This window comes from Populus euphratica, unplaced genomic scaffold, assembly GCF_000495115.2.
Source record: "Populus euphratica unplaced genomic scaffold, PopEup_1.0 scaffold36.1, whole genome shotgun sequence".
NCBI classification, from domain to species: domain Eukaryota; kingdom Viridiplantae; phylum Streptophyta; class Magnoliopsida; order Malpighiales; family Salicaceae; genus Populus; species Populus euphratica.
The window spans coordinates 234,938-251,015 of NW_011499908.1; the positions used below are offsets into that span (position 1 = coordinate 234,938).

The 16,078-nt window shown below is 37.1% G+C and overlaps 3 protein-coding genes and 1 long non-coding RNA gene across 4 annotated transcripts; 1 reads left to right on the plus strand and 3 right to left on the minus strand.

The window, feature by feature from the left end:
- Positions 1-1,031: 1,031 nt before the first annotated feature.
- Positions 1,032-2,601, plus strand: LOC105133557 (ethylene-responsive transcription factor ABI4-like). Its single transcript, XM_011037599.1, has one exon. The coding sequence runs from the start codon at positions 1,032-1,034 to the stop codon at positions 2,271-2,273; it is 1,242 nt and encodes a 413-aa protein (XP_011035901.1). The 3' UTR covers positions 2,274-2,601.
- Positions 2,602-5,636: 3,035 nt separating this feature from the next.
- LOC105133556 (uncharacterized) lies at positions 5,637-8,509 on the minus strand. The gene is made up of 2 exons (XR_843822.1): positions 7,419-8,509; positions 5,637-7,369 (listed from the first exon to the last, which is right to left on the minus strand). It is a non-coding gene; the product is annotated as an uncharacterized LOC105133556 (long non-coding RNA).
- An 836-nt stretch (positions 8,510-9,345) lies between these two features.
- Positions 9,346-10,704, minus strand: LOC105133563 (transcription factor bHLH51-like). Its single transcript, XM_011037606.1, has 2 exons — positions 10,179-10,704; positions 9,346-9,865 (listed from the first exon to the last, which is right to left on the minus strand). The coding sequence occupies exons 1-2, from the start codon at positions 10,470-10,472 to the stop codon at positions 9,380-9,382; spliced, it is 780 nt and encodes a 259-aa protein (XP_011035908.1). The 5' UTR covers positions 10,473-10,704; the 3' UTR covers positions 9,346-9,379.
- A 1,667-nt stretch (positions 10,705-12,371) lies between these two features.
- On the minus strand, positions 12,372-14,576 carry LOC105133565 (uncharacterized). The gene is made up of 2 exons (XM_011037607.1): positions 14,377-14,576; positions 12,372-13,227 (listed from the first exon to the last, which is right to left on the minus strand). Exons 1-2 carry the CDS (start codon positions 14,419-14,421, stop codon positions 12,577-12,579), a joined length of 696 nt encoding a protein of 231 aa, XP_011035909.1. The 5' UTR covers positions 14,422-14,576; the 3' UTR covers positions 12,372-12,576.
- Positions 14,577-16,078: the final 1,502 nt, after the last annotated feature.

Here is a 16,078-nt window from a genome sequence, read left to right on the forward strand (position 1 = left end):
TTTTTATTTTTTATTTTTATTTTTAGATTAACGTGGGTGTCTGGGCCAGCTTGTGCGCACTACGACTAATCCCACGAGCCCTGAAGTTAACGACCATGTAAACCTCCAGTGGCCATCATATGAACAACCAAGGACTCGGACCTGAGACCACAGAGAGAGCAAATCCCTTAGTTCCAAGTCTTTATCACAGTCATCAACATTTTTAGTATTACTTTACACGACACACATAAACCGACAACTCCTCAGTTTGTGTAACTATGTGGTACCTAGCTAGCTTCGTTTCATATGTTGATCTAATTAAATTTGAATTTAGAAAGAGTTATATTATAAATAAATTTATAATACTCGTCAATATAGGTGTGAATGATTAGATCTCACCTTATACTAAACTCAAGGATACCTTCAAAATTAAAATAAAAACCCAATGAGATTTTTTTTAAAGAAAAAAAAATTAAATAGATTGATTTTTCAATTTTTTTTTTTGTTGCAGGTCATATCCACTGTGTAGAGTATAGACGCCAATTTTCTCATAGCTAATATAAAAAATACAAAGTGAAAATAGACGAAGAACCCAAAGCTCACATCTTACTGATGAATCTGGAGTGAATTCTCCTTCCTAGTTTAATTACAGATAAATCATTCGCGCAGTAAGACTATATATGTTAATTTACGAGACTGAGACTTAAGAATCAAATTAAACCCACGTTCAGTATCATGTGTTGCTTAAGGAAATTAAACATTTGTTCACATCCATTAATAATTTGATAGAAACACAAACAAAATCACGAGTTTGTGACTCAAGTGAGATTTGAAGCCTCAGAGGAAAGAAAATCGATGGAAGCTAGTGCCGTTCTTCAAGCTTCCATAATTCCTCCCCGTCTGCGAGCATTCATTGGACAGAATAATTAAAGCTTAGCTCAGTAATTTCTCTAAGAAAAACCGAAACTTCATAAAATAAAATTCACCAAAAAAGAATTAAAATCACAATATATAAAATACAAACAAATGATTCCAAATTCCCAAATTAACCAATGCGCTCCAGTGCTGCCTGTTTACTCCAGTATGAAGCAGCAACTTTCTCTCTCTCCGAATACAAAAATATAAATACATGCAGTCATTGTAGATCACCGCCCTCATCCGCCATTTACACACATGACATTCAAACCAGCACACAGGCAAAGGCTACTCTATACTTCGACAGATCAATAACCAAAGAACGAGGCCCCCTCAGTCTTAATAAAGCCTTAAAAGCCATTCACTTTCTAATGGACAATTCATCTCTCTCTCACCCTCCCCAAGAACCCACCACCACCACCACCACCAAATTATCATCCAATGACAAAAGCATCGATAACAATACCACCGCAACCACACCCACTACCGCCACAACAAGTGACACAAACAGTACCAATAACAGCATTGGCAATAGCAGAAAGTGCAAAGGCAAAGGAGGACCAGACAACGGCAAATTTAGATACAGAGGAGTGAGGCAAAGAAGCTGGGGCAAATGGGTAGCAGAGACCCGTGAGCCAAGAAAACGAACCCGGAAGTGGCTCCGAACTTTCGCCACCGCCGAGGACGCGGCACGAGCCTATGATCGAGCAGCCTTCATCCTTTATGGCTCCAGGGCTCATCTCAATTTGCAACCCTCAGGTTCCTCTTCCTCTGCTCAGTCCGGATCAACTTCTCGCAAGTCTACCTCTTCCTCGAGCCAGACTCTTCGTCCTTTGCTCCCTCGTCCCCCAGGGTTTGGTTGTGGCTTTGGTTTCGCTTTCTCTCTCTCAAATCCAATGGCTTCTCCCTCTGTCACGGCAGCTTCATCGGGATTTACTCCATACGGGGTTAATTGTTATTCGAATAATGTTGTTGGGTCGGCCTTACAATGTTCTAGTACTAATGAAATGCCAGGGCAAAATCACCAGCAAGTTATGTTACAACGCTATCTCATTCAACATGGGGCTAACACAACCAACCCCAATAATATATTTGTTAGTTCTAGTGTAGATCCAGCAACAACAACCTCGTATCAAAATCATTGTCATCGTCTGCCGCAGCATCATGCGTACGATGACGTTAATGCGTTGGTGGGTTCCGTCGGGTCGAGTTTCTCTCTGTCTGGCAGCAATACTCCTCCTTTGGTTGCACCAGCGGGTCATCTTCTGCAGGATCCGGTAATGCATATTGGACCTGGATCTCCATCTGTGTGGAATGATGACGAGTACCCACCGCCTAGTATTTGGGACGATGAGGACCCTTTCTTGTTTGATTTTTGATAGTTGCTGCGGGATTTGCATGGGGGTGTCTTTTGGCATACCGCAAATTTCAAGGAGAGGCCTAATAATTGAAGGATGGTATACATGCAAGTTTTTAGTGCTGGATATAAGTTAATCTACTCCTCTTTCCATAGTTTCCAATGGTTAAATTTACTGGATTCAGGTGCAATTACGGGGGGCTTGGAGTGATTTATAGGTTGGAATTTCTAAGATGAAAGAAATTTGAAATAGCGGTTTTCTTTGCAAGTGTGGTTATAATCAATAAATTAGGGTTTCTTGGCAAGCGATGTTGTCAGGCATATTTTTCCATGTTAGCTTCATGATCAAGTCTGGGAACGATCTCAAGTAGAGGTTGCTTATCCAGGTAATTCAGAACTTTTTTCTTAATGGAAACAACAACTAAAAATAAAGAGCAAAATATATATTGTTTAGCAGAATTTATATTTCTTCAGTTAGTTACGAGGAAATTGATTATTTTTCATTAGAATGTCCATTTTTTCAAACATTGGCAGTTGTGAGTTATTATGATAGCTAATTTTCCATAGTTTTGTTTATATCAACAAAACTTGAATTCATTTAGGACTATCAGCTGTTGGTGCGTGCGTGTATTCGATTTCCTTCGCAGTCATCATTTCCAATTCTCAAAGTCTTTAATTTACAAGTGCTGATGAATTGGCATAGATCATAACGAGTAAGATGTTCTGACAACTCTTTTTGTCGAGATAACTCCAAATATACGGTTGAATCCCTCAATAGGCTTAAGAGAGTGAAATGGAGTCAATTGCATTGATTGTAGATCGAGAATTACTATATCAAATTAATTTTAGGGTCCGTGGAATTAGTCATGGTGTACGCAAGTTGTCCGAACACCCACGTTAATCTAAAAAACAAATATATATTTGTTTTGAAAAATACTTCTTTAGCTATACACAATGACGTGGATGAATTGAGTAGGATGCTGCATGCGTGCTCGTATTAATTTTACTAACTTCACAAATATTGATGTTGTTTTCATTATAGGCGACATTTGTTCATTGTTTTGATGATAATCAAAGAGTTCAAGCATATCATTAACGAAAAGAGAGGTTACAAATTATGACACATTGTCTGACAAAATCAGAACAGTCAAGACAAGTGTACAGGAGCGAATTACATGGAAAATGGGTAAAAATAGAAAAAAGAAGTACAAAAACGAAGAAGTCTAATTAATGTATTTACATTCAAAGAATTTGTCTAAATTTTATGTGTCTTTGAGTTTCGTAAAAAGATTTAATCCTTATTTTTAATCTTTTTTAAAATAAGTGTCGGACTCGTATGAATAGTTAATAAATAACAAGTATAAGCCTATTCGGTATGGGTTGAAGATCACCATTCACGTTCAATAGACCTATACCAGCTAAGCAAGATGCAACTCAAGTTTGGCGCTTTGTTGCCCGTTTCGGTGAGGCTACGAGGTGCATAGGTCACCGTGCCAAGTGCCTAGCTCCTTCCTCTTCCTTCCTATGTGAGCGATGTCGCCCATTACAGCCCTCAGAGAGCTCAAAGTTTTGGTTTTCTCTCTCTTAGTTTCTCTCTCCATTGCTCGATCGGCTCAGTTGCTGTTGTTGTTCAATTGTGAGGGTTGTATCGTTGCGTGGTGGATGGCAACAATCTGTTTGGAGTATGGCAACTTTCAGGTGGATAGAGAGACAACGGTGTATGGAATAGTGGCCGTGGTGCTGTCTCGGTGGCTGTGATGGTTATCGTCGACGGTGGAGGGAGGCATTGCGGTGGGAGAGAGATGAGAGTAGATTCGTAGCTGTTTTCTAAAACTTCATTATTCTAAAATTTTCCCTCCCACTCAAATCTTTACCCCCTCCTCATTTTTATGGTACCTCTCAATTTATAATCTTCCTCTTTTTTTCTTCTTTCTTCTTTTCTCACATTCTTTAACCTTCCACACCTTTCTCATTTTATTCTTTTATTTCATTCTTTGTATCTTAGTTTCTCGGGAAAAAAATTTAACATATTAAAGCGAGTTTTTTATTTTAAACATAATGTATGAAATAATAAAAAGTTAGCCATGTTAAAAATTTTGAATGACATGTTTTTTTCAATTTTTTTTTTAATTTGAAGGATAATGTGAAGATGATTAAATTTTTACTAAGATTTTTTATGAGATGAGATTCACATTTCATGATTTGGAAACTTTTTTTTGTAACAAACGTGACAATACTTAAATACAAAATATTCGTAAAAAACTCAAGCACCGTAGCATTGAACTTTCATAAAAGAAAAAAAAAAATCCAGCGATTTTCCCCTTGAGGCAAGAGCATCCTGTTTGTCTATTTCTGTTCCGATGATCTTTCATACAAAGAAACCATTCTGCTCGTAGCCTAGCTGCGAATTGAGTCCGAGGATTACAGGGGATGGTGCAATGTGTATTGATTGGCATCGGTTGGATGAATTCTCTAAAGACTTAAATCTGTCGTTATGAGATTTTTGTGCCAGGAATTCTATAACACTTTCTTAACATTTTTTAACAAACCAGAGTCGAAAATGAAATGCCAAATCAATTTCTACATCATTTTCTGTTAGAAAAAGAAAAGATGTGTACATCGTTCTCTGCATTTATAACCAACATTAATGCTTTGCGAAAATTCTGCAAGTAATTAACTGGTATGTTACAGAACATACTGCTTGCTATAAATAAAATGCCTCCCTAGCAGGATCGGCTTCGACACTCGAGTCAGGTGGTTGGTTTGCAAGCCGAATTTCCACCTTCCTTCCTTCTTTTCTTGCTTTTATGTTGAAACCTAAACATCCCCAAACAAAAATTTGGAAAGGAAACAGCAATGTTATTGACTCCTGGTCTAGGGGCTCAGTATTCCAAGATGAGATTTCTACCCTCTTGCTCGTACAATTTGGTCAGGGTACAATATGGGCTTATTGGGCCTTCCATTGTTGAATTTAGGCTCCATTCGCAAATGGGCATAAATGGATATTTGGTGTTCGTCAGGTAGTTGAGCCCAACTTGGCAATACAGCCCACTAGAATTAGGGTTACGCTAGTATATATTAACATGCGAAGCATGAAATGTAGCACTCTCTTATCTTTTTCCGCAGTCAGGTTTTCGAATCGAAGAAAGAAGGGAACACAAAGCTTGGTTGCTTTGCCGCCATGAGAGCCAAGGTAATCGTTTCTTCATTTTCAAGACATTAATTAAAGTATTACCATTTTTTCTTTTCTTTTAAATTTGCTTAGTCAGAATAAGATTGTTTCTCTGTTGTCTTTAACAAAACAGTGGAAGAAGAAGCGTATGAGGAGGTTGAAGAGGAAGCGCCGAAAGATGAGACAGAGATCCAAGTAGTTTTCTATTTTGTCAACAATAGAGAGCTGTCGTTCGCTTTAGTGTTTGTCCCTGTTTATGTTTGTTTTATTATCACTACTGATTTCAGATAAGTAGAGCATCGCTGTTTTAAATTTCATGGTTTTGTTAGACCTTTTAAACTGAATGGAAATGGGATTTTGTTTTGCTTATTGGCCTCCATTGCTGTGCTATTATCTCCTTTTCTTATTGGATTGGTTTGTGAATTGCGGATCATTTTATTGTTGAATTTGTAATTTAATGGCATGAATTCTGTTTGCCTGATTGCTAAACTGGGGGGGGGGGGTGTTGAGGAGTGGTGTTTTGGTCGTGTAATTTGGTTGATGGATTTGGTGACTTTCTTGTACGAGAACTGGAATAAACTGCAGTCTGTGGTTGGCGGTAATGCTTTAAGGTATAGTTCAATGAAACATGTCCAGGAATTTAGACTGCGATGTTGATTTTATGGGATATTTGGCCTAGTTGTTACGTAGGTGCACGCCATATCGAGTTATGGATTAGTGGTGCGGTAGTTTGCAAAAAATAATTTTTCATCAAGTTTTTGTTGCAGTTGGTGGGGATTATTTGTTTATGTGATTTACTGAGGGTTTCTATGATTCAGTACGGGGAGGGTGAGAAACTAGTCTGCTTTTAATGATTATTTTTTATTTACCTAGACGTGTCTGTGTCCTAGATTTCTTGTACTTGTTCATCCTATTGTGCTTGCCATTAATCTTTTGGTTTCTGGATTTTTTATGGATTTTCCAATATGAATTCTCCTTTGATTTTGTTCGTGTAAAATAAGGATGCCATTTTTGCAGCTTAAACTGTTCCATGTTCGACAGTTGCATTGCCGTGTGTATGGTTTTCCGGTTTTGAGCTTCAATATTGGGATTTTGTCTGAGAAATTGATGTTCTTTTCTCATCAGCGCAACAAAAGTTGGGTCGATTGGGTGGTAAGGGTTTTGAGTGTGTGAAGCACTAAAATTGCATGGTGGAATTTAGAAAAGAATCAAACCTGAATTGCACTGATGACCAGGAGCCCAACTGGCTGTTACGGCACCTCTTCTGCTAGAGAGGTTCGATTTAAAGATGTAGCAATTTTCTGTAGATTAGTCTGGGTAATGATAAAAATATCCTGCAATTAGATTGAATTTTGAGCAAATCTTAAAATTATCACAAAAAATAATAGATAGTTATAATATTATAGCCAAATAGTTTTTTGTCTTCTTTATTTTATATCAATTTTATCATTGAAGTTTTAGAAATCTCAATTAAGGATGTGTATCCGTTTTCTAGGTTTCCTGTTTATGTTTTGATATAAAAATAACCTATGCATAAAATTGATGATATCTCAATAATTTAGTGTTATGCTCAATGCTTGCTCCTAAATTATTTTGTAATCTTATTGTAAGAGGATGGGGGTGGTGGCAACCGCTCGTAATAAATCACTGTTAAGATGCTTTCAATCAATTTTTCATTATAGCATTTCTAATATATATATATATATATATTATTTTCTGTGATTGGATTGCGTAAGCAGATGAATACCCATGAATCCATCAAAGTAAATCCTAGCTTCCTCTTGCATCGTTTTCTGCATGATGGCCCTCAAGCAAGTCTCATCCGTCTTCCCAGTACATCTCTCTTCACCATCGCCAGGTCCTTTTCTCTGCCCTCTACTGCCACATCCCCCTCCACTTTCTCCACCACAGGCATTGAAATGAAACCATCCCCTGGTGGGGATAATGTCAGGACATCTCAGGCCCATCGACTCTCCCACTCCCTTAACTCTTTATGTCAGGACATCTCAGGCCCATCAACGCTCGCACCTCCTCTAACTCTGTTATGCCCTGGCGATGCATGCAAGCACTACCGCTTGGGCTAGGAATCAGATTGAGACCACCGAAATCTCTACAGTCGGGCATTTCAAAACTAAAATCGACCCTGACGAGGCGGATGGCATGTCACATATTTGATGATCCTTTACAGCATATCAGTACGGGCAGGCAAGAGTCTGGCTATTGCAGCCCACTTGTTGCCAAGGAGGGCGTGTACCTGGACAATCGTAGCTTCTTCAGTCGGCGTAATGGGCCATGTTGTTCCACAAGTTTGATCAGAGTGGCATCTTCTTGTGGGCTCCAAGAACACATCATTGACAGTCCTCAGGAGGAAGACAAGGAAATAAGTCAGTACTTTAGATTGTAGAGATGAGTAATATAATATTTATGCGTGTAATTGTTCTGAATACGTTTATTTAAAGAAGATGAAGGTCAGGATGCACAGAGAGAGGAACGGTTATAAGAATGGGAGAGGGGTTGTTGTGTGTGAGCCGTAAAACCGCACGTCGCATTAGCAAAACGATTCTGTTTTGGTGTTTGAAAGGGTTGTTGAGGGAAGAGTTTGTGTGTGTTGGCAGTGCATGGATTTGGGTGAGAGTGAGAGTGATACGGGGTTGTTATAACCGACTGGGATTGATTATTTTTCGAAGAATAAAAAAGATTATTATTTGTGTCCTAGAAAAAAGAAAAGGAAAATGTTCATGTAATAATTTATTGGTCCTGCGTGTAAATTCCCCAATAATGATCACAGTCATATCTGCTAGAAAAAAATATCATAAATCTCGACGGTCAATCTTCGAACTGTTTACAAAGACGAAAAGGAACACGGCTCTGTATTCATTCCTTTCATCATGGCAGCAAAGGACCCGGCTTTTCCAACCATCCAACTTTATGGCACCATCGGCTAATACCATACCAGCACTATCAGATTTGATAAGAGACGACCACATGTGCCACCTGGCCCACATACTAACTACTTTTTCGATCTCTATAATGTTCTCTTGATTAATTAATTATATGAATCATTACGCTCTGTGATGGTGAAATAATAATAATAATAATGTCACACCGGGGCCATCAACCACCACGCACTGCGGGCTGTGATGGTCACCACCGGTCACTATAAGCCTAATAACTAGTAAATTTAGATACAAAGTTTATATTAAATCAAGATTGCAACCCCTAAAAATCTTATTTTCTGAGTAAATAATAAAAAATGCATAATATATAGTTGGTTTAACTTGGGGTAATTGTAAAATTTTTAATTTTGAAAGGGGACAATTTAGGGGATATTTTTTTTTTTTGGGGGGTGGGGGGGCGAAAAAACACACATTCAATAATTGCACCGAATTCAGTTCTGAGAAAAGAAAATCTTTCAAACTTCTAATATAAAATAATGACGCAGAAAGAAGATTAAGTGAGGATAGCTTCCATGAAGACGCCGTCCTAGCCCCACCTGGAATATCCAGGTTTGAGCCCACTGAAAAAAATATGTATCAAAATTATTTGGTGATTTTTTTTAGATTAACGTGGGTGTCCGGGCCAGCTTGTGCGCACCACGACTAATCCTATGGGTCCTGAAATTAACGACTATATAAATCTTCAGTGGCCATCATACGAGCAATCAAGAACTTAATCAAATACTCGAATCTGAGAACACGGAACGGTGATGGTGATTAATACGGTGATTGATACGATACGAGTGGTGTTGGTGTCGCCTTTTCCATGCGCATCTAAGGAGAGCGAAATTCATTGAAAACAATATCCGATAATTTTGACTAACGGGCCTGTGCGACCGCAGTTTCGTTTCTTGAAATGATGGCAGAGGAGAGAAGGCATACTCTCGACAAAAAAAAAAGAAGGGGGAAGAGACGAGAGAATCATATCATTATAATCCAAATAAATTTTGATAAATCTGATTATTTATATTGTCCTGACAAATGAGAAGGCAAAAAGAACCTTTGCCTCTTGCTTCTAATACGATAATTTGATGGCACTGATGATGAAGCGATTCTACTCAAAACTAGATTAAGCGACTGTTTAATAGTGCTAATTGAAACACTCCCCTCTTCACTGCACTCACTGCAAAGTACTAATATGCTCTTAACTCTTCCACCTACACTAGCGATATCAGCTCTAACTATGGTTAGTCTAAGGCCTTTGAGCACCGTAATAAGCTCCGAAAACAGTTCTGGCCGATCATCGCAGCAAACAGATGCCCTGATAAATGTGTTGTCTTTGTCTTTGTTGGTGCTGGGAGGGCTTGTAACTTGAGAAACATCACAATCAACCGTCACTTCATCAACTTCAGTTGGGATTGTGAAAGTTCTGCTGATTTCCGTTGCTTTTTGTTTGAGATCCTTCACATGATCAATCGCACTTCCTAGAAGAGCTGCCTTGTCCATCTACGCAAGGAAAGATTGATTCATCTCAAGTTTAATTTGTTGTTAGTGAACTCTAATACAGAATCTATCCTCATTCGACCATATTTTGTCAAAGGAGCTAAATGGTTTAGATACACGATCTCTTATACTTTATTTAAGATTGATGGGATTGTAACAGAAAATGGTTAGTGGACAAAATTAAATAATATTGGCACCCGTATTTGATGCTAGAAGAGGACACACTTGAGTAATTGGCAGGAATAACTAACCATGCCGGTAAAGTAATGTTGATTAGCGCACGTGTAACCAAGGGTTAAGACAGAGATTTGTGTACCTTTTCTGATTTAGGAATGAGTTTCCTAAGAATTCCCAGTTGTGCGTTTATCCTGTCCCGTCGCCGCTTCTCAGCTTGGCTGTGACTCTTGGAACTCGAAGCAGCTTTATCTTCTGAAGCCTCCTGAAGCGGTATTGGCCACGAAGGGAATCCGTATACTTGAAAGCTGGCAGAATCAGAAGCATGAGACGGGCATGGGACTAAAAAGGACTCATCATATACTGCAGCACTTGGTTGAACCCAGTTTGCCTCTGCAGGAGCAGCAGGCCAGCAAGGAGGATAGTGATCTTCCATGTCCAAGCAACTTTCTTTTTAAAATCTAGGTCCTGACTCTTCCTGCTTTTTTATCCTGGATTCATTGTACAGTTTTCTGCACTGATAATATGTGATCTGCATATCTTGATGGTGATTGGTGTGATATCTTGTTAACTTCAATGGTCAGTTGAAAATCGTGTTTGGCCATATTAGGCTGTCACCTAAACTTGAATTTACTTTGATAACTTCACAAAAAAACAAAGTAACCCAATGTGGCTAAAACATCGTACAGAAAAGGAACAGTTTCTTGAAATATAACTGTTTCGGTGTATCATGGGCACCAGTCTGTTCCTGTTTTGTGATAATCCGAGAATCATCCTGTCACTACAGAATCCAGTTCTAAACTTCTCAAATTGTGCACAGCTTGACTTGTAATTATCTGTTTTATTTGCTCCAACTTCTGCATAACATGTTTTCTTTTGCCTTGCCCTTGTGTAAGTTTCTTCAGAGATGAAGTGCCATTGAGTCCACAACCTCTTGCTCTACTGAATGAAACTGACATCATGCTTATGTGACCCATCGTGCATCTTATTCTTGATCGCATATCTTTACATTTACAATTATGTTCAAGGGCAACAAATTGCGATGGAGGATGATGTTGTTTGGCAACCGAAACAAAAAGGACAATCTCTTGTGAAGTAATCATCTTTGTTTTCAACTCATTCTTGTCGCTCATTCACTTATGCTTTGCTTTCATCTTTATTGCTTACCGAGGATCATCTGAGAGGTTATTCATTTTGGTGCCTTTTTCTTTTTTCTGTCCACCTTCATCTGTTCAGTGTTAAAGACAGTGATAGTGTCCTGCACAAGCAAACAAGAGCCCTACAATTACCATCACCAGTTGATCACTATGCAGGGCCCCAATAGTACAGAAACACTGCAACTCACCATAAAGAGGGATTAAAGATTGACACGACTTTTGATTGACGCCGTGTAGAAAAATAAGAAATTAAGTTTCTTCAAATCCTAACAAATTTTAAAGATTTTTTAATCTCTAAAATTATAATTAAATAATAGAGGAAGTTTTAATTTGATAAATTCTGAAATTCAAAAATAAGAAATTAATAAAAAAATGGTAAATGAGTTAAAACTGACCTAGTCAACGAAATCTAAATGAAAAAAATTACGAGATCTGGTCAAGAAATTAACTCCAAAAATGGACATGATTACTTTGACTAGCCAAGTCCATGATTACTTTGACTAGCCAACCTCATAAGAACTGTGCTTGCAGAACATGCTAGCAAAGTTCTACCCCAATTCAATGATGGAATATATATATATATATATATATATCGTTTGTTTATCATGTCGGACATCTCGGACTTGAAATTTAGGTAAGTGTCCCACGTCATTAACCAATCCCTCACGTTCCAGTTTTGATACCTCAGGATTGTGTTGTGTCGGTAACCCTGCGTTATTCCATCTGGAGTTCAGCGGTGCATTCTTTTCTTTCACCTTTTCTCCCCGACAAAGGATTGTTTCAACAAGCTCGCCAAGCTTAGGGAGAGTCGCCGAAAAAACACAAGGAAAATGTGCCCAAATCTAAGTGTATATCAGGACATGAATCGAACCAGGAACTGTTTTATCAAACGCGATAATGTATCAAGTTGGCAGCATATCTACTTGGATTCCGGTCAGATACATAGGCAATGTATTCATAAAAAACCGAGAGAGATCATGGTTATGGACACAAACAAGACAACTGCGGGCTGCATTACAATATAGCACCTAGAAGGATCGAACTTGTGCGCTACTGGCAAAGGGATGCTCCTTCTACACTATAAAACCCGCACATGTAGGATCAGTACGCTTATGTACATGCAACATACAGAATGATGTTATAATATGGGTTAAGCTTGAGCATCATTATCATCAAGATAAATAAAAGAAATAAAATAGAACTTAAACTATAATGTCAGCCAAGTATTGCTTTGTACATTCACGTATGTATCTTGTCTAAAAGACATTAAAATCCTAACAATATTATATAACTCGAGCAAGCACCTGAATCCAAATAGCTCATGAATTTTTTACGGATAAATTTGAGAAGGTAGCTCATGTAAATAGCAGAACTCCACCTTAATTAATACTCATCAAAATGGATTGCACCAACTTTCCAGACAATGTAAGTCGTTGCAAACATTATTGTGCTGATTAAAACAAATGAAACGACAATGAAAAAGAGTTCTGAACCCCCTGGAAATTGAAAAGTCCACCCCTCCTTTGGCAACCCTCGCTTGCTGTCATCAAACATGTTTTCAGGGGCTTCTGGAAGGCCAGATCTTTTCTTGCCCTTATCACTTTCTCTCATGGCATCCAATACTTTGCTGCCCATCTCTGATTTCAATGCCTTTGATTCTGTGTAACGGCTGAGAACCCTCGCAGCCTTCAGTCTCTCTCTTGCTGTTAGAGGCGACCTTTTTGGCCTAGACTTCATACCTGCAGAAACTGTTGAGCCATTAGAAGCTCCAGAGGATTGAGGTCCTGACTCCTCACCAACACTGTTTCCTCCTGGAGAATCCTCAGAGGAGGAATTCACTGTTGACAGCTGATCGTCGGAAATTGAGCTCTCAGCACCTCCATAACCCTTAACACTGGTGTCTGTGACAAGACGATCATTATCCGCAGCTGAAACGAATGACCCTCTTCTTCTTCCATTCATATGCATCCTTGAAGCAAGCATACCCAAGGAGGTGGTCTTTGGTCTAGACACATGTTGGTATCTGGATTGCAGCTTTTAATGGGAAAAAAACTTTTGTAAATAATCTCGAGAAATAACAGTCACCAGATATGTGTAAACCCCATCAATTGAAATAATCCAGAGCATAGATATTACGGCTGCTGAATAGCAAATATGTAAAAAAAGATTAAGAAGACGAAGAAGAAAAAAGTTCGTTTTATTTGAAGCGTGTCTTTTTTTCCCTATAAAGATAAAAAGAGGTCCTAGAACTATTAAAGATCAAGGTGAAACAGAATATTAAAAAAAGAATAAAGCATTACTAATGCAGGAAAATGCAACAGTAAATGCAAATGTCCCATGATTAGAACAATTATATCCCAGGTTCATTTAACAACATAAAAGCAAAAAACAATGACATAAGAACAGTACACAGCAGAGGAATGACCAATAATTTGTGGGGCTCGCTTGATACAAGAATGGAGAAACTGCCTTTTACATTTTTACTAATTGCCTTGATGAACATTCACTAGCAAAATCACCTTATTTCCAAGTGCTAGGAGAAACATTACAGAATATTGATCGAATGAAAAAGCTTCCAACGACATTAGTTTCAAACAGATAACCTTTCCAACATATCACATAGCTTCGCTGTGGGTTTCAGTCCACATGAAAGCAGAAAGAAAAGGAACAGTAGCAATAAAAAAAAATCAGCTCTTCACCTTTCGAGAAATCTAGTAGGTAGACCAGGAAGGAATGAAGAATTCAGCTTTGCTATATATATATATATATATATTAAATATAAAAAATCGTGATCTTCACGGTAATAATCAACTCTTGTAGAATCTGGAGCCAGAAAATTGGAAAACCGGGCTTCATTTTGCAATCACTACATAAATTCTAACTTGAGGCAGAAAAAATGGAGAGGATGAGATACAGAATATCTGTTCAATTTGCAGTTCAGGACGGCCCAGTTGAAGAAGAAAAAACGCTATCATTTTGCAACTATTAATGAAGCACCATATCACATCTACTTTTAAAGCTACAATCAAGCTATGTGTTAGTTTTTGTTAGTGACTGATTAAACTAAGCACAAATAGAATGCCTTGCCAACTGCCAGTATTATCAGCTAAACATTGCAATTAATAAAGAAAACCAAAAAGAAATAATAAAGGACGAAAATCTGAGGAGCAGAAATGAAATTACCATTGAATTGATCGAGCCAACAGCAGAATTAAGAGAAATCGCCATCTTCTCCTTTTTTTTATTTTTTTTTAAGACCCAACCATGTGAGGAAGAGAATTTTGCGAGTTCAGTTGAATCCGGCAGCTGTGCTTGCTTGTGCGAAATAGAGCGAGCGGGTGGCCTTGTAACCAAGCGAAGGAGATGAGCTAATTTGCTAGCGCCACTTTCTTTTACACAGCGTGTATGACACGCTCCAATTCCCACTTGTATAAACTTCACTTTTGTGGCAGACAGCGAGAGTGGCAAACCGCCCTTTCAAATAGATATTTTTATTTTATTTTTTAAGAGAGCCCTCGCATTAATTCATTAGCTAAAAACACTCTACTGGACTTCTGTTACGCTGAAGACAAGTTAAGTAATCACAATTTCATGTTTTTTCGGAAAGGAAACCATCTTGTAATCTCTCTATAAGATACATAAATCATCCCTCCTCCTTTTTTACTTCTTAAAATAAAAATTGGAATCCATGTCCGCTATAAAAAACAACTAAATGGAAGGCAAATTTTCTTTAGCTATACACATGTTTTTCTATTTTTCACTGTGCTTTTACCCTTCACTACAAAAATTAGAAGCCTTTTATATTTTGAGGGTATTTTGATTTTATTTATATGTTTTATTGGTAATTCAATAATTGCTCAGTGATATTATGTTTTTTTTCATAGTTTTGGAAAATGCAGCGCATTCTGATAATCAAATAACTTTTCTTGTCATCTCATTTGATATATCATCGTGTTTTTTTTTACTAGGTGAGGTATGTGTAATAATTTATTGTTGGTTTTTATTTGTTATTTATAATATTTTTTTAATTTAATTTTTTTTCTCTTTTATCAAGATTTTAGTAGATTTTAATTTCATTTTTCAATCCAGGTTTTTTTCTAATTTGATCCCCGTACCTTTTTTTTTCATTTTGTTAAATCTTTTTTTTAATTTAACTATCTCATCAAAGAATTTTTCATGCCTTCTAATTTATTTATTTATTTAATTTTTACTTTTATTCTTTTAATTGCTATATTTTATTTTACATTTAATTGGGATATTTTTTTTTATTTTATAATTCAGCATTTAATTTATTAAAAGTTTAACTATTCAATTTTTCCATGTATTCCTATACGATATCTTGTATTACTAATTTTTAAAGTTATCAATATCATAGCTTTCAAACCGAATCAAATTAGAGCAAGACACAGGTCATGATCAAGTGGGTTGACCCGAGTCAATCTTTTTTTATAAACATATAAAAACATCATCATTAAAATATAAAAAATAAAAAGATCAAAGAGTTTTTCATAGATATGTCTAGGGTTATTTATATTGAGGTCAACCCTTTTTTTACCAAGTCTAATCATATCAATCATCCCTATATTTTTTTTGGAACCCAGCTTGGATTAGGCTCTGAAATACTTTTGTCATGGGTTAAATTATTAGGTCAGGTTAGGTTAAAACAAAATCAACTCATTCAAACCGTTTAATTTTTTTTTATCCTTGTTTTCTTAATTTTTTTAAATTTTATTTTTTAATATGAAGTTTTTATTTAATTTTATTATTTAGTAGTGGATTGATTTTTTTTATTTGAATCTCCCTAATATACAAGGCTATATCCAATTAACTCTCATACTATTTAATTTAAAACTTGAGATAAATAAATAGTTAAGTCAAGATTTTT

Excerpts from the sequence above, each read along its gene's own strand:
- LOC105133563 (XM_011037606.1), bottom strand. The coding sequence starts at position 10,472 with ATGGAAGATCACTATCCTCCTTGCTGGCCTGCTGCTCCTGCAGAGGCA. Across the intron at positions 9,866-10,178 it reads TCATTCCTAAATCAGAAAAG|ATGGACAAGGCAGCTCTTCT; the intron begins GTACACAAATCT and ends TTCCTTGCGTAG.
- LOC105133565 (XM_011037607.1), bottom strand. The coding sequence starts at position 14,421 with ATGGCGATTTCTCTTAATTCTGCTGTTGGCTCGATCAATTCAATG. Across the intron at positions 13,228-14,376 it reads TTGGCTCGATCAATTCAATG|CTGCAATCCAGATACCAACA; the intron begins GTAATTTCATTT and ends TCCCATTAAAAG.
- LOC105133557 (XM_011037599.1), top strand. The coding sequence starts at position 1,032 with ATGCGCTCCAGTGCTGCCTGTTTACTCCAGTATGAAGCAGCAACTTTC.